The sequence below is a fragment of the Pleurodeles waltl genome, chromosome 3_1 (assembly GCF_031143425.1).
Source record: "Pleurodeles waltl isolate 20211129_DDA chromosome 3_1, aPleWal1.hap1.20221129, whole genome shotgun sequence".
Classification (NCBI taxonomy): Eukaryota; Metazoa; Chordata; class Amphibia; order Caudata; family Salamandridae; genus Pleurodeles; species Pleurodeles waltl.
In genome coordinates this window covers 1,554,094,905-1,554,116,490 of record NC_090440.1, presented here as the reverse complement: position 1 = coordinate 1,554,116,490, position 21,586 = coordinate 1,554,094,905, and the positions used below count along the sequence as shown (strand labels likewise).

At 46.9% G+C, this 21,586-nt stretch overlaps 1 protein-coding gene across 4 annotated transcripts in view; it reads right to left on the bottom strand.

Annotated features, from left to right (window-relative positions):
* Positions 1-21,586, bottom strand: part of ACVR1 (activin A receptor type 1) — a 397,514-nt gene that overhangs the window by 24,029 nt on the left and 351,899 nt on the right. For all 4 annotated transcript variants that reach the window (XM_069225144.1, XM_069225147.1, XM_069225148.1 and 1 more), the window contains one exon: positions 12,957-13,087. In XM_069225144.1, coding sequence (XP_069081245.1) covers positions 12,957-13,087 — 131 coding nt within the window. The remainder of the gene's footprint in view (positions 1-12,956; positions 13,088-21,586) is intronic.

Genomic DNA, 21,586 nt, shown 5'->3' with positions numbered 1-21,586 from the left:
GGGCCTGGTTAGCAGGGTCCCAGCACACTTCTCAGTCAAGTCAGCATCAATATCAGGCAAAAAGTGGGGGGTAATTGCAACAGGGGGCCATTTTCGACAGTAGGCCCTAGGTAGCCCCATGGGCAGGATGCAGTGTACGTAGAAGGTAAGACATGTACTGATGTGTTTTCCATCTCCTGGCAGTCAAATACTGCCAAATTTGGTTTTCACTGTTGCAAGGCCTATCTCTCTCATAGGTTAACATGGGGGCTGCCTTTAAATAACTTCTAACTGCAGTTTCCCTTTGAGAGCAGATAGATTATAGAGTTTGGGGTCTCTGAACTCACAATTTAAAAATACATCTTTAAGTGAAGTTGGTTATTAGACTGTTAGTTTGAAAATGCCACTTTTTGAAAGTAGGCATTTCCTCGCTTAAACCATTCTGTGACTCTGCATGTTTGTGGATTCCCTGTCTAGGTCAGTTTGACAGTTGGGATGTTTGCACCTCTCCTCTAGACAGTGACACAAAGGGAGCTCGGGTGTAGCCTGAATATCCTGATGAGCCATTTGAGCTAGAGTGGAGGGAGGAGTGGTCCCTTACACCTGAAAGGGCTGTGCATGCCCTCACTCAATGCAGTCTCCAACCTTCTGGTGTGTGTCTGGGGCCTGGCCAGGGCAAGGCAGGATCTTGTCAATAACAGAGAAATTCCTTTGAAGCTGGGCAACTTCAAAGGCAGAAAAGGGTACAAGAAGTGGACCCAAAATCCCAGACTTGTAGAACCTTTCTGGAATCAAGAGGAACCTCTGCCAAGGAGAAGAGCTGAAGAGGGTGAACTTTGCAGTGTGTCCTGGTTGAGAAAGTTCTCCAAGGGCTAGAGCTTGCCTCCTGTTGGAAGTCTCAGGGACACCAAAGACTTCAGTTTCCTAGACCTGCAGCAATGGGAACTGCGTGTTTTGTGCTGGTAAAGAGGAAAAACCACTGCGCCGCCGCCAATGATGCTGCTGGCCTGCCGATGCCGCACAGAGCTTCACTGCCCCACTTTGCACTGCGACCCTGGTCTCACCGATACAGTCATCGGACGACTTCACAGAGCCGTTACTCGCACCGCAACCTGTGGGCCCGCACTCCAGCATTGCCTGATCACCCCGAAACCTGGGCATCCCCGAAGATGATGCTCCTGCTGATACCAACACCGCTGTCTGCAACGTGGCCTGTGGACACCACTCGTGAGTAGCATGAAGCACTGTCCCGCACCGGAGCCCCGGTCCACCGACGCCAGCTCCATCAACTCCAGTGTCGTCAGACATCCTTGTCGGCGCTGTGACCTTTGGACTCCGCACAGAGCCAGTCCCAATCCGCACCGACCGACGTGGGTTTATTGACGCCACTGATGCCTGCACCATGACCTGGTGACACCGCATGTCACACTGCCCCGCTTTACACCGCAGCCCTGGTCGCACCGACACCGCTGGATGACTGTCACCAAGCCGCAGCCTGCGCCATGACCTGTGGGCACCGAACTTAGCACCGTCTCGCTTTACACAGCAGCTCTGACGCCATCCACTCCAGCGTTCCTGATTTCGTCAGCCCGGAGCTCGATTTGCAATGCATGTGACTTCATGGGCCCGACGACTCCCGCACCAACTTCGGAACCGACACCGCGATGACAGCGACGCAGCTCTCCAGATCTCATCGTAAGGATCACGATGCCCTGCAATTCCAAGGTACTGTTTGCAGGTCTCCCCGACACTAACTGGCACGCAATGCCGCAACCGAGCTGAACTGTTGGTTTTGTTGATGACGATGCCGTGATAACCCCAGGTGGAGCGATCATCTTCAAGGAACGGTATTTTAAGTTAAATCTTACAAAATTCATATCTTCAGCATTGTATGTGGGATTTGTATTTTTTTGGTCTTGTTTTACACAGATTAAATATTGTCTATTTTTCTAAAACTGGTGTGGTGTCCTTTTGTAGTGTTTTCATTGTGTTACTGTGTGTTATGTGCAGATGCTTTACACATTGCTTCTGAGATAAGCCTGCTTGTGCCAAGCTACGAAGGGGGTGAGCAGGGGTTATCTGATCGGGTATCTCCCTTATCCTGAGTGAGGGGCCCCTACTTGGACAGGGCCAAACCGACTGCCAACTAGAGACCTCAATTCTAACATAGGTGGCAGCCATGGGATTGGACTTGCATTTGCGCTTGACCTATAGTGATTGGTGTACACTACTACAATATCGCAGACCATATGTGCCACATACAGATTTTTGATTTAGATTTTTTTTTTTTCTCTTTGCCTGATTTTTGATCTTGAGTTCAATTGAACTCCAACCACATCATGTCTCAGTCAGGAGCATCGTCAGTTGCATCCTAGGATTTGTTTTTTGAGGAGGATAGGTTGGAAACCCATTTCGTGAAGGAACTGAAGGCAGTTTGTAAAAACCTCAATGTCCAGGTCAGAAGCCTCACCAAAAAGGAGGAGCTACAAAAGGCGCTGAGGGCCTGGGTAGCAGCCAGAACTACCAGTGGGCAATCCGTGGATCCAATGGGGGAGTTTGTGGACCCAATTCCAGGAGAAGATGGGCCTACTGTGCAGGAGCTGCTGGGGGGTGTGGGTGGGATGTACCCCCTGGGTCAGGCAGACTCCACAGGCGCTGGAAGACGGGAGAGAAGCCAGGAGGTTCCAGATCGAGTTGGAGAGATTGAAAATGGAGCATGAGCTTAAAGAAAAGGAGCTGGATGTGAGGTGCAGGTCCAGCTGTGATGGTGGCAGCAATACCTCAGTGCAGCTAGAAAGAATTATGCACATTTCTAAGAACGTAGGGAGAGAGTACAAGAAGGGAGACGACATACAGAGGTGGTTTCATAGGTATGAGGCATAGATCCACATGAATGGGGTCCCTGAGAAGAGGATTGTGGAACCGCTTGACAGAGGAGGGAGGGGGACACTTTGCTAGCTTTGGGTAAGGGATACAACCTCACCTACGCAGACATGAAGGAGGGCCCTCTCACTAGGTATGGTCTGACTCCTGACGAGTACCACAATCAGTTTAGAGTAAGAAAACTGATTCCCAGACCTGGTTAGAATGTGTAGATTCATTCTGCACAACACCGGATGGATGGGTGAAGGGCAGTAATGTGACAGATATTCAGGGGCTGTACAACTTAATTGTGTGCAAGCACTCATCTAGTCTGTGTTTTGCAGAGCTGCGGCAACACTTGACTGATAGTAAGCTGACTGACCCCAGGAAGCTTCCTATGGAGGCGCACTGCTGGGTGAGTACAAAAGTCCACAAAAAGGTATAGGAGGGAGACTCTGCCAAAGGCGGGCAGGGTTCCCAACAGCCGAGGGCGGGGGAGGGGGCAGGGTAAACAAAGTCTTCCAAAGGGACCCAATCTAGTAACCCTGGTAAGAAATTTCAAACCCCAAGAGATAAGAAACCAGGGGCCTCTTCAGGAAAAGCCTGCAGAGGCAGGGCACCATAAGTGCTTTTCATGTGACCAGGCGGGTCACATGAAGGGAGATTCCAACTGGACACAGCCACCCAGCGGTGGGCAGACCAAGGGGCTAGCCAGCATAGCGCTTGCAGAGGAGTTGGTCCCAGGTGGGTGTGGGGATCCTACAGAGATGACCCTTGTCTCACTAGGGGACGGTGAGATGGTCCAGAGAAACCTAATGCTTGATAACACTAAGAAATACAGGCAGTGGGTGACCATGGACAAGGGGGTAGAGGCTCTCAGAGATACTGGAGCCAGTGTGACCATGGTCCAGTGTCACCTGGTGTCTGAAGGGCAAATAGTCCCTGGTGTATTGAACCAAGTAGTTGTAGTGGACAACTCAGAGTGCCAATGTAAGGTGGTGCAAGTTCTCTCGGCGGGGGTGGGGCTGTCAGTCGTACGTTCCTTGAGGGTAGCTGTGAGTCCCACAATGCCAGCTGACTGTCTGCTAGGCAACTACATGGAGATTTCCGCCTGTAAGGAGGTGGAGCTCAGGTCACACTTGGGGATGTTGGGGTTGCCAGACTGGGCATGCATGACCACTCTGGCCATGGAAACCAGACAGGGTGATCAGACAGTCCTGGAGCCTGAAACAGTGGCCCAGGTGAGTGCCAAGATAATGGGCAAGGGGCGTGGGAAACCCAGCCCCAGAGGTCCCCACGGTCTGGGAGGAGGCGGGCCTCGAGGGGGACGCTCCAGCACCTACAGGGGAACAAGTGGCCGAACTGGGAGAACTACCTGAGCTGATCCACTGGCAGCAAGAAGGGGGTGCCGACCAATGAGGAGTTCTGCGCAGAGCAGAAGATGCGCCCTACTCTTGTGGGTCTTAGGCAGCAGGCTGAAGACTAGATGCTCCTGCTGAGCCCAAGGATCACTTAATCTACTGAGAGAATGATCTCCTGTATAGCGAGCCTAAGGCTCCTGAGCCTGGGGCAGTCCATGTGATGGTGGTACCCCAGCACTTCAGAGCCTTCCTACTGGGTTTGGCTCATAATGTGCCTCTGGCAGGACATTTGGGTTAGGGCAAGACCTTTGACAGGCTTGTCACCCACTTCTGTTGACCCCAAATGAGAAAGCATTCAGATGCATTCTGTAGATCCTGTCAGACTTGCCAAGCGAGTGGCGAAAGTGGAGGGAAATGTGAAGGCCCCCCTCCAACCCTTTCCTGTTGACAGCACCCTTTTTGAGCGGGTGGGCATTGACAGGTGGGACAACTGGACACCCAAGACAGCCCTAGGCAACAGGTTTGTCGTGGTGTTGGTAGAGAACACTTGTCCTTTCTGCAAGTCCCACTCCACCTTGATCATTTGCCCCCGGACAGTGAGTAGGTCAGAGTACTATGTCAGTCTGGCCCACTGTGGAGCTATGAGGATGAGATCTGTTCCCGGTTGTTTGGCCTTCTCCATGACCCTTGGTATTAAGGGGATTGGTGAAAAGGTGTAGGCAAATCTCCCTGATCAATTTAGTGAACGGGCATTTGAAACCTGGATGCAAAGAGTTGCCATTTTATGTTTTCTGCAGTCGCAAACAGGTCTATTTTTGGTGTGCCTTAAAGTCTGAAGATCCCTTCTAGGCTTTTTTGCTTTAGTTCCCATTCGTGTGAGCTGCTTTCCTGTCTGATCAGTCTGCCTTGATAATCTAACTCTGGTAGATGGATTGACTATAGAGTGATCCTCCGCTGTATTACCCATTTCCATATCTCTTTGGCTACCTTGTTTAGGATGTAGGACTTTGTGCCCCCTTGCTTGTTCAGATAGAACATTGTCATTGTATTGCCCATTTGGATTAGTATGGTCTTCCCCGTTACCTGTGTTTGGAAGGCTTTCACGGCTAGCAGCACTGACTTCAGTTCCAAGAAGTTGATGTGCTTTACGGACTCTGGATTTTCTGCGTTACTGTGTGTGCTCTCCAACTCTTGTGGGAAACATCTGTTGTAATGGTCACAAATGGAGTTACTGCTTTGAAGGGTCTCCCTATAGATGTGTGTTTTAATGCCAACCATTGTACCCCCTCCTGTATTTTCGCTGTAACAACCACTAGATCTTCCCAACTCCCGGTGGCTTGTGACCAATTGTTGCATAGCCATCCTTGAAATGGGCGCATGTGGAATCTCGCATGAGTTATCAGGGGACTACATGATGCCATCATGGCCATCAGTTTCATGATTGTCCTCACTGTCAGAGATCAACTCTTCTGGTACAGGCGAGTTTGGTTTGTATTCATCTGTACTCTCCCCAGAGATAGGAATGCTCTTGCTTTCTTCGCATCAGGTCTTGCTCCCAGGAAAGTTTTTTTAATTTGTGGTTCCGGTGGCGATTTTTTAGATTTTCAAAAAATCCCAGTTTTTGTGGGGTTGAGATCACTATTTGAAGGTCTTTAGCATTTTTCCTTTGTTTTGGCCTTCACCAGCCAATCATCCAGGTAAGGGTCGATGTGGATTCCCCTTATTAGGAAGGCTGCGACTGTAGCTAGACACTTTGTGAAAACCTTTGGTGCAGACTTTATTCCGAAGGAAAAGACTTTGAACTGATAGTGTACCTTCTCAAGCACGAATCTGAGGTACTTTTTGTGCACTTGTTTTATCGGTATGTGCAGGTAGGCATCTTTTAAGTCTATGGTTGCCATGTAGTCCCCCTTTTGTATAAGTGGGATTACCTCTTGTAGTGTTGTCATTTTGAAATGTTGCGTGCGGATGGATTTGTTTATGAATCTGAGGTCCAGGACTGGCCTCAGTGTGAGGCTCTGTTTTGGCACCAGAAAATAAGGGGAGTAGTTTTCTTACTCCCTTTTTGGTACTCTTTCTATTGCATGTCTGTGTAGGAGTTCTTTTACCTCCGTTTTTTTTAATTGTACCAGTTCTTTTTCCTGATACTTTGTCCCGTTTGGTGGTCTTGGTATTGGAGGGCTTGTTAGTTCTATACAGTAACCGTGGTGCACCACGTTTAAAATCCACTTATCGGTTATTTTTGTCTATTCTTGTGGGTAATACACTATTCTGCCTCCCACTGGTGGTGTGTGTGGGTCTGAGGCTAATTTTGAGTCACTCTGAGGTTCCTCAAGCTCCTCTGGAGGTTTGGCCTCTATCTCTCCCTCTACTCCGAAATGGCTGCCTTGCGGGATGTTGCCGTTGCTTGTGTCCAGATTGCTGGCCAGCCTGTTGTGTGGTGTCCTGGCCTTGTTGCTGCTGTTGTCCTGTGGGAAAGGTCCTCTTCCTGAGGGTCTTCTGGGGTCTCCTGAAAGTATCCCTGTATTGTAGAGCACCCATTGCCTTTGCTGTTTTGTTGTCCCTCTTGATTCGTTGCCCCTCTTGACTCGTTGCAAGGACTCATCTACTTCCTGCCGGATTAAGGTCTCTCCTGTGAAGGACTTATTGATAATGGAAGCCTGGGCTTCAGGTTTAAACCCTGAGATAGGCATGTCTTCAGAGGGTTGAGCCTGTACACATTTGACAGCTAGCAGTATCTGCTGCATCCATTGCCGAGGTTAAACAAGTGTTGGCGCTGTTTTTTTCCCTCCTGAATAAATCGCTTTGGCTCTTCTCCTGTCCTCTTCTGGGAGTTCTCATTAGCTCCTCTATCTCATCCCATTGTTGGTGACCATATCGGTTTAGGAGGGCATTAGAATTGGCTGTATGCCATTGTGCTGCTGCTTCTCTTTCCATTTTCCTTCCAACCATGTCCAGTCTTTTGCTTTCCTTCTCAGAAGGTGGTCCTGTGGAAGTATGGGCATTACTCTTCCTTCTGGCTGTAGTGACAATGATGGAGTCTGCCGCAGTGTTTCCTTGGATGCATTTGGGATTTTTTGAAGAAGGTTTACACCTCTTCTCTTTTCTTGGTTTTCACCTTCACTGTAAGGCTGGTTCTCTGAAACTTCCTTGCCCTGGTCCAGTATGCTAGGTAGTGTATGAAGATGCAAGTTTCTCTTACTTACCTGCATAAGACTTTTTAGGAGGAAGCATGAGTCATTTCTCCTCCTCCTCCAAGGGTACCCCATAAGTTTTGGTAGCTCGTTTTATGAGACCATTGCAGAAAGTGATGTCGTCTGGGGGCAAAAGCTTTGAGGGGTAGTTGTCGACCTCCTCTTCTGGGCTTTCTGTTTGAGGTCATTCCAGTCTTCCTCAAAAACTCCCATTGCTTCCTCTCCTTCGAGAGTCATAGAAGTCTTTCTCAGTCTTTTCCTCATGTTGTTCTGGTGTTATAGGGGCTTCTAAGGCAGTATCTTCATCTTCGACGTCTGTGGTGGGCTTTCTAGAGTTTCTGAATTCCTTCAGCGCCTCATCAAATTCCTTCTTGCGCTGAAGTGTTTCCATTTGGGTTTCCAGCCTTCGCCTTTTATTCTCCACCTTCAAGGCCTTTTCGACGTCCTGCATCGAGGATGCCCTCTTTTTTGGAGCAGTTTGTCCCTCCTCCGAAGATTTTGCGCCATCTTTCGCGGGTTCGCGCTCTGTGGTGGGTTTTGTCTGTTTCAACGTTCTGCCTTTATCTGTCTACCTGTGCTGGGATCCTTTGGCCCCTTTGCTTCATGGCCGGCCCTCAATCACTGTTTTCTTGGGCTTCAGGCTGCCTTGGGAGACCTTTTCTTAGGGAACCGGGTCACAGAGGGTTTCAGTGGTCTTCTTACCTTTTCGGGTCTTTTCTTTATGTCCTTTGCCATTTTTTTCACCATGTGGTTCTTCTCGGGGTCCCCCTCGAGGATTTCGAAGTCTGATCCCCCTTGGGTTGATTCAGTGCCTCCAGCACGTTCTTCGTCTTCACTGGAGAGGCCTAGGTCCCTCAGGGACGGTTGTGCTTTTTGGCTGAATATTGCCGCATGTTGCTCTTCTCGCTGTTTTTGATGAGCTTTAAGATTCTTTGGCTCAAACGCGGCACAGGCCTCACAGTCCTTGTCCCTGTGGTCTCTTGGCAGGCAAAGGTTGCAGACTTTGTGCGGGTCACGCTGTTGGAAATTGTGGTGGCAGTTTGGGCAAAACTTAAAAGGGGTGCTCTCCATGACCCCAAGTTGATTTATTCACTGGCCACGCAGAGAAATTCAGCGGGGTCCCCAGCTGGGATGTGGGGGGGGGGGAAGGATTTCCTTCCTCTAGTGCTCTCCTCAGTCTGTCTTCCAATGATTTTCTACAAAAACTCATGACTTATTTTGGATTCTTCTGCATGGTGCATAAAAACCTCAGAGCTCCTCCTTCTGCTTCTAGATCCAACAGCAGGAAAAAAAAAATCTGAAGATGGCTACCATGCACAGAAACTTCAGGGGTGCTGTCTGACGTCACACAGGGGATGGACCAAGCACCAAATGGTGGTCGACGATGCCTGCGAGAGAGAGAAAAAATTATAATAATAAAACAGAAAGTAAAGACAATTCTTCTGGACCCAACCACTATATGGAGGAATAATGCACAGCATGTGAATCCAGAAAAGGATTCATGCTGCAAAACGTCAAGTTCCACTGCATAGCCTGCATGTACTACCTGGTACAACTGACTACGAGGTTGAAGAAAGCTAAAAGGCCAAGAAACCTCAGAACTGCACTTACTGTGATCCAGGATCGAGCTTGAAACTCTGGAATCATATCCTGAATGTCCTTCATTTTTTGCAGCAGAGGGAAAGCCCTGAAATCCATTGAGTCCAGGATTGCTCCAATGAATGAAGCCTCTGCCCAGTAGTCACGTGAGAGACTGGCTCATTGACAGTGAACCTCAACAATGTTAAGATGTTTACTGTCATGTGTGAGTGGTCCCCGGCAGACTCTGTCAAGCCTGCCTTCAATAGCCAGGTGATTGACGTATGGGAATACAGGTACGCCCGGCCTCCATAGGTGGGTCGCAACACCTAACCGGCATTGATGAGGCCAAAAGGGAGCACATTAAATTGAGAGTGCTCTCAGTCTACCTTGAACCGCATATAACGTCTGTGGGACTGCAGGACTGGTATATGAAAATATGTGTCTTGCAGGCCCAAGGATACCATTCACTTATTCCAGAGCAAAGATGACTTGGGCTAGTGCGAACATTTTCAATTTGCAGTCAGAGGCTGGAATTTCAAAATCGGCCAGAGGCACCCGTCCTTCTTCGGAAAGAGGAAAAAGTGAAAGTAAGAGCCCCACTACTCTTTCCAAGTCCAGAAGCCTTTCAATGGCACCTTTGGAGTGCAACAGAGGCATGTCCTGTAACCTATATAGGAGCTTGTCGCACATGGACTCTTGTTTGGGAGGTATAGTGGACGTGTCAGAATGGAAATGTAGAGCATAGCAGGGAAAGAAAAACGGCAGGACCAATGCTCCTGCTAGACTTCATATCACATCACACTGCCTTCCAGGCCACATCCATGGCCTTGTGAAGACTGACTAACAAGGTCCACTGATTGGGAAAGCTTTGACTGTCTGTATTCCAGTTTTCTGGAATAGACCCAGAACTCTGTGAATTGATGCAGGAACTGTCTAGAAGGGGCAAAAGGCCCAAGGAGAGTGCTGCAACTCTATTGGCCTTAAAGCGCTCCAATGCAGAGTCTGGCTTCTCACTGAAAATATGAGACCCATCAAAGGGCCTTACCAATAAGGAAGGCCTGTAGATCTCTGGAAAATCCTGTGGAACGCATCCACATCTGCTGACTAGATACAACACGAGCACTGACTCACCTTCCTAAGCAACTTGTAGTATTCAGCCCTGCACAGATAACATATTTGGCTACATCCGTCCACATGAATCTTCTGAGCTAAAGACATGCTAAGATCTTCTGATACAGACAGTAAGATTTTGCTGGCCATGTCCCTGAGGGCACCTGTGTAGCGGCCCAGCAAAGAAACATCACTGACAGGTTGAAATGCTAGACTAGAAAAGGAAAATAGATGCTTGTCAAATGCCTGAATCCTCTTGCATTACCTGTCCTGAGTAGCATTTAAAAATGAATGAAGATTCACTTCACTGGTCATGGTCACTCAGGAGTTGGTGACTGGTGAGAACATCTGAGTCACAGTATGAAGGAGAGGTGACGATCTGTCACATCTTCGCATCAGCCCATTTATGGGAAGGCAAGAACAAGGCTTCAACCAAGTAGCCATCAAAAGAACCATGAGGGAATCACTAAAGGAAAGCAGGGGCCCACAAGTAGTAGGCCCAATTTGTAAGATCTCTGCAAGGACATTTATTTTGGTCTCAATAGAGGGCAGTCATAATCCTAGGGTCTCAGCTGCTCTCTAGACCATCACCGCAAATGAGGCACTCTCTCATTGGCGGCCCAAGTGGTAAGTCAACAGGCAAGGATTCAGGCCCACTGGCATTCTGCAAATCAATTTATAAGGCAGTGGTCTTCAAACTTTTTAATGCTAAGCCGCGCCCCCATCCCATGGAAAAAAAATAAACAAACAGGCCCCCCCCCTCACAATTTATCACAAGTATTCTATTAAGTTGGAAATGTTTAAATATTTCTAGACGTATTTAAACACTGCATGTATAAAACAGTAACAACTGCAATCAAATACATGATTGGTAAACATTGTTCTGGTCATGGAGGCCTATTTAACATGTAAAAGTATCCACAGTGTGACTATTAGAAATGAGGGTTTTGAAGAATATTTGAAACACTTTCGCTTTCGAGACCTTCTCCCGGCCAGGATATAAATGACAAAAGATGTTAGTGATGGCCCATTACAGAGCAGGTTACTGCCACTAGTTTGTTTCTGCTTACAACAAAACACTTGTATCAGCAGAATGCATCTTTTGGCCAGAATCTGCTCCCATCCCACCCCCCCTCACCCACACACCTTGAGGATCACTTGAAGACCCGTATGGGGACCCGCCCCCAGTTTGAAGACCCATGGTATAAGGTATCATAAGTATAGTGTGGGGGAGGAAAGCCATCCTCATAACCATCATTATCAACATCTTGGGGTGCCACCAACCTATGAAACGGGAGAGGCTTCATTATCTTGTTTTGTATCTCCTATCCTGACAGGTGTGGCATAGCTTTGGCCCAGGTTGCATGACCGGATGCACTTTTGTAATTTCGTAGCACAACTTCAGTTGGGCTCAAGCTGAAGCTGGCTTGGGTCAGTCGCTGGTATCAGCACTGTTCTTCTACCGGTGCAGCTGACACTGGCGCCGGTGTGGCATAAACAAGTGTAGAATTCTGTACCAGAGTTACTATATGCCAGCAATGGGTCCCAGGTGGACAGACGGCACTGTGGTAGGACCAGTCAGTGGTAACTCGACTGTGGGGCCCTCAGAGCTCCATGGGCTTGAAGGGGCATCACAGGGAGCCAGAACGCACCAAACAGAATGGCCTCCTTGAAGGCCCCAATTTGCTGCAGAGTTGGACGACGACTCTGGAATTTCACAAGGTGTTGGAATCAGCTGACAAATCGGTTTCATAGCCAGAGGCCTCAAAGAGGCGTGAGTAACACCAACAACCTTGCATTTTCTCATTGGAGTCAGAGTGTTGGGATGGGGCTGAGTCCCATTTCGGTTTCTTATGCTTGCGCTTGGCCTTACTGGAGAACCTCAAGTGAGACGTTGAGTGGTGTCTGAAATGGACTTGAGATCAGGATCTGGTCCGTACTGGGACCTATGTGAAGGTCATAACTTTTTTTCTGCTTAGCCTCCCCATCGCAGATCGCCATTGGGTGCATGAGGGTGTTACTTATTGCATGACAGAGTTATGGCCCAAAAACAAGTACCAAAGACAAGTGCCCAGGATTAAAATCCGCTTCCTGCAGTCAAGACCTGACCTGTCGGTGGGGACATCATTCCCTATCAACACTGGTGAAATGGTTTAGAAGTCAGTAGAAAACTTGCAAAGTTAGGAGTACAGCTCCTGATCTTTGTCAGAAGGTGCAGAAAGAAATTTGGCACTTATTTTACATGAGTCTCTGCTATATCACATCTGGAGCAGTGTGGAGTCCACGAAGTGCCATACAGCACTATCTAGTAGTGAGCAGGAGCACTTCTTGGAGAAAAGTTGTCTGGATCCAGTCTGGCACCTGGAGAGTATTCTAAGGTGAGGAATTTACCGTTAGAAGTATCCATCAGAAATAAGGAGATTAGCTTGGTGGCAAGAACCAATGTACTTATTTTTCAAGTTTCAGTGGCTACAGTTTGAAATTTCTGAATATTAAAATAAAAATGCGTAAGCACAGGAGTCATGAGCTGACCAGTTTCATTATCAATCAGTAGTTCAGCAGACAAACCTGGAATTCAAATTACATAGGTCTTATTTCAAAAAAGAAAAAAAGCCAAAGGAAAAAAAAAGTTTCAAAGAGCCCTGGGACTAATTACATATGTTAAGTATTGAAAACCATTCTACGAACATATACGGCATACCTTGCGCAAAGTCTGGTCCCATTAGTCAGCATGGTGAAGGTGTAGTAATAGTAGTTACACTGGCAGACATTATCATATGAGCAGCCCACAAAAAAACTAACATAATTAACATGTGAGAAACAAAAATATGCAGCCATGCACACCAATATCTAGTTTAATTGTACTTACTACGTCTGAAAACCATCTGTTGGGAATGTTTGGTCTTTGCTGATCTATACAGACCACTTTCCTCATATCTTCAAAGCTGGGGTCATTTGGAACCACATCATAGAATGGAGGCTTATATTCTTCAACAATTCCTACAACACAGAACAGGCCAAACTTCAAAATACTGCTGCATCTACTATAAGGATTCATAACTGATGTTTACTTGTAACTTGTAAATGATTCAGAGAAAACATATTTACAGTCAATTCAGTTTTATAGTGTCATATTAAACAAAGGTAAATCAAAAGAATGCTTTGGTCAGTCAACTTTGGAATTGACAACATATGCAAATAATATTTTGTTTTGCCACCGACTTCCCGCAAAATACATTTAAAATTCATATGGTACTTACCTAATCACCCTGTTCAAGCCCATGGGAAGTTCATGGCTGAATTCATATTTCATAAATGACAAAATAATTTGGATAATAAAGCTATTACAAACAAGGACCATGAATGCCAATGCCTTTCCCAAGTCAAAGAAACATCCATGATGCAGTATAGTAATCTTAAGGGTCTGTGAAAGGTTGTTCTGTCCAAACAGTCAACTCAAATGCAAGACGTAGTGGTTGATCAGACAAATCTTTAGGTTCTCTAAGGCAGAAATTATACATTACTGACCATAGTGACTTCTTTAGTGGTAGTATTTAAACCCCTTTCCTTTACACTTTTGGGATGTCAAGGCCACTTGAGCATGGTATAGATAGAACTACCGTTGCAAACAAAATGAACAAGTTACTTACCATTCAGTAACGCTTTTTCTGATCGATACAACTAGCTGTGGATTCCTCACCTTATGAATTTTCCCAATGCGCCAGCATTTGACGGAATTTATTTCCCCAGCTCTCCATGTCGATGAGGATGTCACAATCAGAGGGCTCCTCACGCGACTCCGTCTGACGTCATCGGAGCCATAAGAAGTCCCCCATCAGCACACTGGCGTCAGTTTCACAATTTTCTACTGTGCCTTCGAGGCGAAAGGGTGAATACCGATATCACAAGCACAACACTTGCCAACTCATTAAATAAATATATATATATATATATATATATATATATATATATACACATACACACACACATACATACACATTCTTACACACATTAAAATACAGACAAATCAATAACATTAACAGCGCTCTAGGTATGACCAGACAGGCAACGGGGAGGCAGGTGAGACTGTGAGAAATCCACAGGTAGCTACTGTATCCACCAGAAAAAGCGTTACCGAAGTTAAGTAACTTCTTCTTCTGATGGATACAACTACCTGTGGATTTCTCACCTTATGAATAGAATCCCAAAGCAGTCCCACACTCAGAGGCGAGTGCCCGACTGGTCAACCAAAGAAGTCCTGCAAAACAGAACGGGCAAAACTGCCATCCCTCCTAATTTGTGAGTCTAAGCGATAATGCTTTGCAAAAGTGTGGAGGGAAGCTCAAGTTGCTGCCTTACAAATACCAGCAACCGGCACACCTCTAGCCAAAGCTGAAGTGGCAGAACTTAGCCCTTGTGGAATAAGCTCTAATGCCCTCGGGGTAACCTTCTTTGCTAGTGAATAACAAATATTTATGCAAAGGATGACCCACCTTGAAAGAATCCTCTTGTGGACAGCTTCGCCCTTCATTTTGCCCACATATCCAATGAAGAGCTGATCATCAATTCTGAAGTCACTCGTCCTTTCTATGTAGAAGCTCAGAGCCCTTCTCAGATTCAAGCGATGCAGCCTTTCTTCCTCTTTTGATGGATGAGAAGGAGGGTAAAAGGATGGGAGAGTTATAGATTGTCCCAGATGTAACAGAGTGACTACCTTAGGGAGGAAAGCCTTAGGAAGGTTCTCGGCACCACCTAGTCAGCATGAAAGGTAGTAAAAGGTGGTTTTAAACTAACAGCCTGAAGCTCACTCACATCTCTAGCCGACATGATGGCTGTTAGAAAAACTGCCTTAAAAACTAAAAGCCTCAACGGGTAATTATGCATAGGCTTAAAAGGTGAACCCATCAAAAAAGTCAAAACTAAATTCAAATCCCACTGAGGCATTACAAACGGAGTGAGAGGAAACTTGTTAGTTAACCCTTTGAGGAACCTAAGAACTATAGGGGACTTAAATGAGGAAGGCTGATCAGGAACACAAAGAAAAGCCAACAGCGCTGATAAATAGCCTTTTACTGTCGCAACTGTGCCACCTTTCTGTGCCAAGGAAAGTGCAAACTGCAAAATATCAGAGAAATGGGTTTTTAAGGGGTGAATTTGTCTCTCTCCACATCAAGTAACAAATTTCGCCCATCTACCGGCACAGACAGTCTTGGTGGAGTGTCACCTGGCCAATAAGATAACATCCACCATTTCTGGAAGGAGAGAAAAACAACTCAGATTGCCTCATTTAATCTCCAGGCATGTAGCTGCAAGCTCTGGAGCTGGAGGTGGGGGTGGGGGTGTAGAACTCGCCCCTTTGACTGTGAGAGGAGGTCTATCCTGTGAGAGAGAGAGAGAGTGGAGGACACCATGAGAGTTGAAGGAGGTCTGTGTACCACACCCTTCATGGCCAATCCGGGGCTATTAATATGACTCGGGCCCGATCTTGCCAAATCTTCCTCTGTACTCGAGGAATCAAGGGTATGGGAGGAAACGCGTAAAGTAGTTGGTCGCTCCAGGACAGCTGAAACGCATCCCCACAACACCCCCTGCGTCAGATACCGGAGGCTTGAGATCGTCAGGCAGTGTGCATTCTCGCAAGTGGCAAAGGAACCACATCCGGATGGAGACGCAACTCGTGATCAGTCGACAATTGCCAACTGAGACTGTCAGCACGCACATTGAGAACTCCAGCTAGATGGTTTGCTACAATGCAAATCCGATGATAATGTGCCCAGGACCAGAGCCGCAGAGCCTCTCTGCAGAGAAGGAACAACCCTACTCCTCCCTGCTTGTTGATGAACCACATCGTGGCAGTGTTGTCTGACAAAACTTGTACCGATTGATGGCAAATGGATGGGAGGAAGGCCTCGAGAGCCAGACGTATCGCCCGCAGTTCCAACAGATTGATGTGAAACATCTATTTTACTGGAGACCATAGGCATTTGATCTCCAGGTCCCCCAGATGAGCTCCCAACCCTAGAGTGGAAGCACCCGTTATGACTGTGGTCACCGGAAGTAGAAGACAAAACGGCCTTCCTTGAGAGAAGTTGCTGTCCACAGTCCACCATCACAGATCCACTGCAGAGTCTCTGAAGATCATTATCGACTCTTCAAGATCCCTTTTGTGTTGAAACCGCTGCTTGTGGATGCACTACTGAAGAGCCCTTATGTGCCAGCAGAATGCAGGAAGCGAATGTACCATGCAGACGTAGGACCTTGGGTACTGGAACAGCTGCTCTATTTCTAAACTTTGGAATCATCACCTGAATGTCCTGAATCCTCTGTGGAGGAGGGTAGGCTTGATTCAATGTTACGTCCCGTACTGTACCTATGAACTGGAGGCACTGAGAGGGCTCCAGGTGAGACTTGGGCACGTTTATCGTAAAATCCAGGTTGAAAAACAACTGGGTTGTCACCTGCAGATGGTGCAGCACGAGCCCTGGGGACCCGGCCTTGATCAGCCAATCGTCCATATAAGGCAATACAGATATTCCCTTCCTTCTGCGGTCCACTGCAACTACTACCATCACCTTCGTGAAGACTCGAGGTGCAGAAGAAAGACCAAAAGGAAGGAGTACACTGGTAGTGTTGCGACCCTACCACGAACTGGAGATACTTTGTGTGCGACTTCAGAATAGGGATATGAAAATAGGCATCCTGTAAGTCGACAGACGCCATCCAGTCTTCCTTTTTCAAAACAAGAAGTACCTGCAGTAGGGTCAGAATTTATAACTTTTCCTGCTTGAGGAACCAATTCAAAATCCTCAGATCCATGATAGGCCTCAAACGACAATCCTTCTTGGGAATGAGGAAATGTCTTAAATAACATCCCTGACCCCTTTCCTGCTCCAGAACCTACTCCACTGTACATTTTAACAAAAGGGCATGCACCTCCAGCTGAAGCAAGAGGAAGTGCTCTTCTGTGTAAAATGAATAACAGGGAGGAGGGGGGGGGGAGGGGGGAGAACTCCAGAAAAGGAAGGGCATAACCTTTTCCTACTATGCCCAGCACCCAAGAGTCTGATGTAATTAACCACCACGTGTGGAGAAAATCTAACAGCCTTTCCCATATGGGGAAAACATGCTGGTGAATGGAGTGAGAATTAGGGCTGCTTCCCTGGCCAGATTCCCCCCAGAGGATGAAGATAAGGATGAGGCGGAAAGCTTCTGTGCAGCTCCTCACATTGTAACTCTCTCGCATCCCCCCTATAGGACCTGTAAAAGGGGTTGGCAGGCTGCTGGACATCGGACTTTTGCCTCCCATGAAAAGATGACCCACAGCCAAACCCTCAGAAAGATCTGAAGGGTGCAGAAGAAGCCTGAAGGCCCAAAGATTTTGCAGTGGCTCTGCTATCATTGAATCTTTCCAGGGCTGAGTCAGCCTTTGCCCCAAACAGCCTTGCACCATCAAATGGGAAGTCCATCAACGCAGCCTGAACAAAGGAAAAACCACAACCTCTGAGCCAACCATGCCTCCTAGTCGCAATGGAAGTCCCCATGGCTCTAGCAACTAAACCTTCAGCGTCCGTACCTTACTGAATCACCTGCTTTGCTGCCGCTTGACTGTCCTGCAACAGTTCACTAAAATGCCCCTGAACGTCCTGCAGCAAGTTTTGGACGACTTCCTTTGCTGTATCCATTAGGGCATAGATATATCTCCTCAGTACACGTTGCATTCAGAGATTTTAAGGCCATGCTTCCTGAGAAGAAACATTTCTTAGACTGCTCCATACGCTTTGACTCCCTATCAGATGGTGTTGAAGGGAACGATCCCGGAGCCCACCTTGTGGAACAAGAAGCTTGCACCACAAAGCTCTCTGGTGTTGGGTGCTGGGACAGAAACTCTGGATCAACAGGAGCAATCTTGTACCTTTTGGCTCCAGTCTTAGAAACTGTGTCGTAACTGGTTTCCACCTTATCTCTAATATGGGCTCTATCAGGGCATCACGGAAAGGGAGGAAGGGCTCAGAAGAGGAAACCGATGGATGCAAAACCTCTGTTAAAATATTGGTCTTTAAGTCCAACGCACGAAGTGGCAAGTACAAAGATTCTGCTGCCTTCCCCATCACCCAGTGGTATGTAGTTGCTTCTGCCTCGAGTTCACCTCCAGGGGATAAAAACTCCCACTCAGGGGACGTATCGAACCCACTAGCAGAGTCTCAGCCCTGGAAATCACCTGAAGGCCCCAGGATTTCTCCTTCTTCCAATTGTTGTTTTTGATACTGTTGCTCCTCCAGAGGTTTCAAGGCCCCCCTTCTCAACCTCAGCCTGGACTCCAAATGTGGCGTTGATAAAGAGTTAACCAATGACACATCCTTCGAAGGAGAAGGTGACACAGGCAGAGGAGGGGAGGGAGGTGAATACACACTCCGCGCCGATGAAGAGCGTCAGGATCCATCCAGTGCCGGTACTGACTCAGTCGGCGCCACTGGCGCCATAATGCAGGGTAGCGGTGACATCATCGGTCCAAGCCAGTATCCTCACAAGGAGTTGCTGGTGAAAAGGGCATAAATGGAGCCTGCTTATACGGCAACCCCAGCATGAAAGCCAACGGACCCATGGGACCAGCAGGTGCACCAGAGGGGACCATGGCCCTATTAAAAATAATAAACATAGCATGGAGTAATAAAGACTAATCCGCTCCCGGACCCAGGAAGGCAGGATACCCTTGTTCCCGTTGTGGTGGCTGCACTGGATCAGTCGCTCGAACTCCAAACTCCTGACCGTGAGAGGATGCAGGAGAAAAATGAGCTGTTGTACTTACTGGCGACTTGGGAGAGCTTGATCAAAGTCGGCGCCGGGGATGCTTCCGGAGACTGTGGCTGAGGAGACACAGTGGGGCTGACCTCCCACGTCGTGTGGCGCAGATTCGGAGGATACTGAGACCGATCTCGGGATGAATGGAATCATCCCTGATGCAGACAGTGTCGCTTCTTATGAGATCTCGAAGATTTGTACGACGAAGTGCCCCGTGTCCTTGACCTTTGCGACCTCTTTTCTCCTTCTTAGCTTTTGTTGGGAAAAGCTTAGCCTCTCTTTCCTTCAGAGCTTTTGTCTTCATATGCTGGCAGGACAAGTAACCTGCCGCGTCGTGATCAGAGCTCAGACACCAGAGGCAATGCTCGTACTGATCCATCACCGACATGTGCCCTCCCGTACTCGCTATGAGGTTTAAAACCGGATTTCTTCGGTGGAGCCATAGAAGCGCTACGAAACAATTCCCTCGATACATTTGAGAAACTGAGATGAGAGGTAGAAAAACCATTAGCGTCAAAGGTACGGAAAAAAGGGAACTGACGTCAGCACACCGGCGAGGACTTCACAAGGCTCCGATGACGTCAGACGGAGTCACGTGCAAAGCCGTGCAATTGTGATGTCCTCGTCGATGTGGAGAGCCGGGAAAAAATTGCTGTCAAATGCTGACACATTGGGAAAATTCATAAGGTGAGGAATCCACAGCTAGTTGTATCCATCAGAAATGTTAAAATTAAACAACTGCACGTCTAGCTATGCCCAGTACCAGTACATTAACTATGTCTGATAACTTTCTCAGTACCCACACACCACCAGCATGTAATCTGGAGATATAAGTGAAATGCAAAAACACCTACAAATATAGGATACTGTAACGAAGAGGCTCTACCCCAATTAAAAACCTTTCTATACCTTGACAAGTCGCAAGGCTAAAAAGATAAGAGGATGAACAGACTGTGTAAAACGAATCAGCTACTTCAGAAATTTGGGCTGCCTGAAATAGGAAGATCTGGAGCCATTTATTCTTAATTACACCTCCCTAATACGTCGAAACCGATCTTTACTTAGCTACTCAAGAAAAGGAAGACTTTAAAGCCAATAAAAGAAACCTCCCACGGTACTGGTGACCTAAGTGGCTTGTCGATTGTAATCTACTATCAAGATGCAAGCAAAAAGACTGTCCTCATTGCAGCCTCACCTGACCTATGTACCAAAGAAAGCAAAGGCGACAATGGCAAAAAAAAAAAAAAAAAAAAAAAAAAAAGAAATCCACCCAGGCATCTTGTCAGGGAGCTTTTCAGGACCCTCTTTATGGTGAGACTTGAAAAAGAAAATTAGTTACTTACCTGTAACTGTGGTTCTCCAGTATTGGTTTCTTTCATAGATTCACATGCTTGAATCATCCCCTTTGTCGAGGTGGGAGCCTCACAGTAACTTCAAATATATAAAGAAGTAAGTGTAACACACTAGGCCCCAAAGGCCCAAATAGGCACCGCTATTGCCTATCCATGTTCTTTTATAAAAAAGTAACCAAACTTGAGCTACAGCCAATCAAGCATCAGCACCCTTTAGAACACTTCCAACAGAGGCTGTTTCACTCAGATTTTCTAGTACAAGTGTGATGCAGGAAGTTTATGTGTAAGAGGAGCCTCTGCGGGGAGGAGGGTGGGTCACATGTGAATCTATGAAAGATACCAATACTGGAGAACCACAGTTACAGGTAAGTAACTAATTTTTTTCTCCAGTATTGGATCTTTCATAGATTCACATGCTTGAATTAGAGTAGCGAACAGTAATATCGTTTAAACTAGGGATAACATGCATAATAATAGGAGTGATGCTACTCACAGCTAAAATTAGATAGGAATACATTAGCGCTTCAAGGAAGATAACAACAATAATGATAATAATAATCATAAATACCACAATAATAACCATAATAATAATACGAATACTACTACTAATAATATTAATAATAATAACAAACAACCATAATAAAGAACAATAATTATAACAACAATACTAACAATGACCAGATTAGGGAAGCGTAGATCACATACCTTTTCAAGTGGAAGGTGGGATGACCAGAGAGGCTCACCTTAACGGAATAGATGCCTCAGCACTGCTTGCCAAACAGCTGTGTCCGTTTTATTCGTCTCATTGAGACAGTAGTGCCTTGTGAATGTATGCTGGCTGGACCATGTCGCTGCCCTGCAAATGTGTTGCAAGGGCACTCCCCCGAAGAGTGCCGCTGATGTGGCCACTGCCCTGGCAGAGTGGGCTTTAACCTTACTGTGGAGCGATTTTCCAGCCTGGGCATGACAGAATTGTATTGCTAGACTGATCCACCTGGCACAATGGTCTGTTTAGATATCGCAGAGCCCTTTCTTGCATCTCCAAAAGCTATGAATAGCTGGTCTGGTTTCCGGATGCTCTGTCTTCTATGAAGATAGAATTTCAAACACCTCTTAACATCCAGCGAATGCACTGCTTTTTCCGCTACCGTTAGTGGGTTAGGAAAAAAGGTTTGGCTCATTCAAATGGAAGTTTGAAGGTACTTTTGGGATATACTTAGGATTAGTTCTAAGTATGACCCCATTAGAGGTTAACTGAAGAAAAGGCTCTTTGACGGTGAAGGCCTGTATGTCTTCCAAGAGATGAATATCAATTCTGACCTGTGGATTGTTCGAAAGAGGGTTTCAT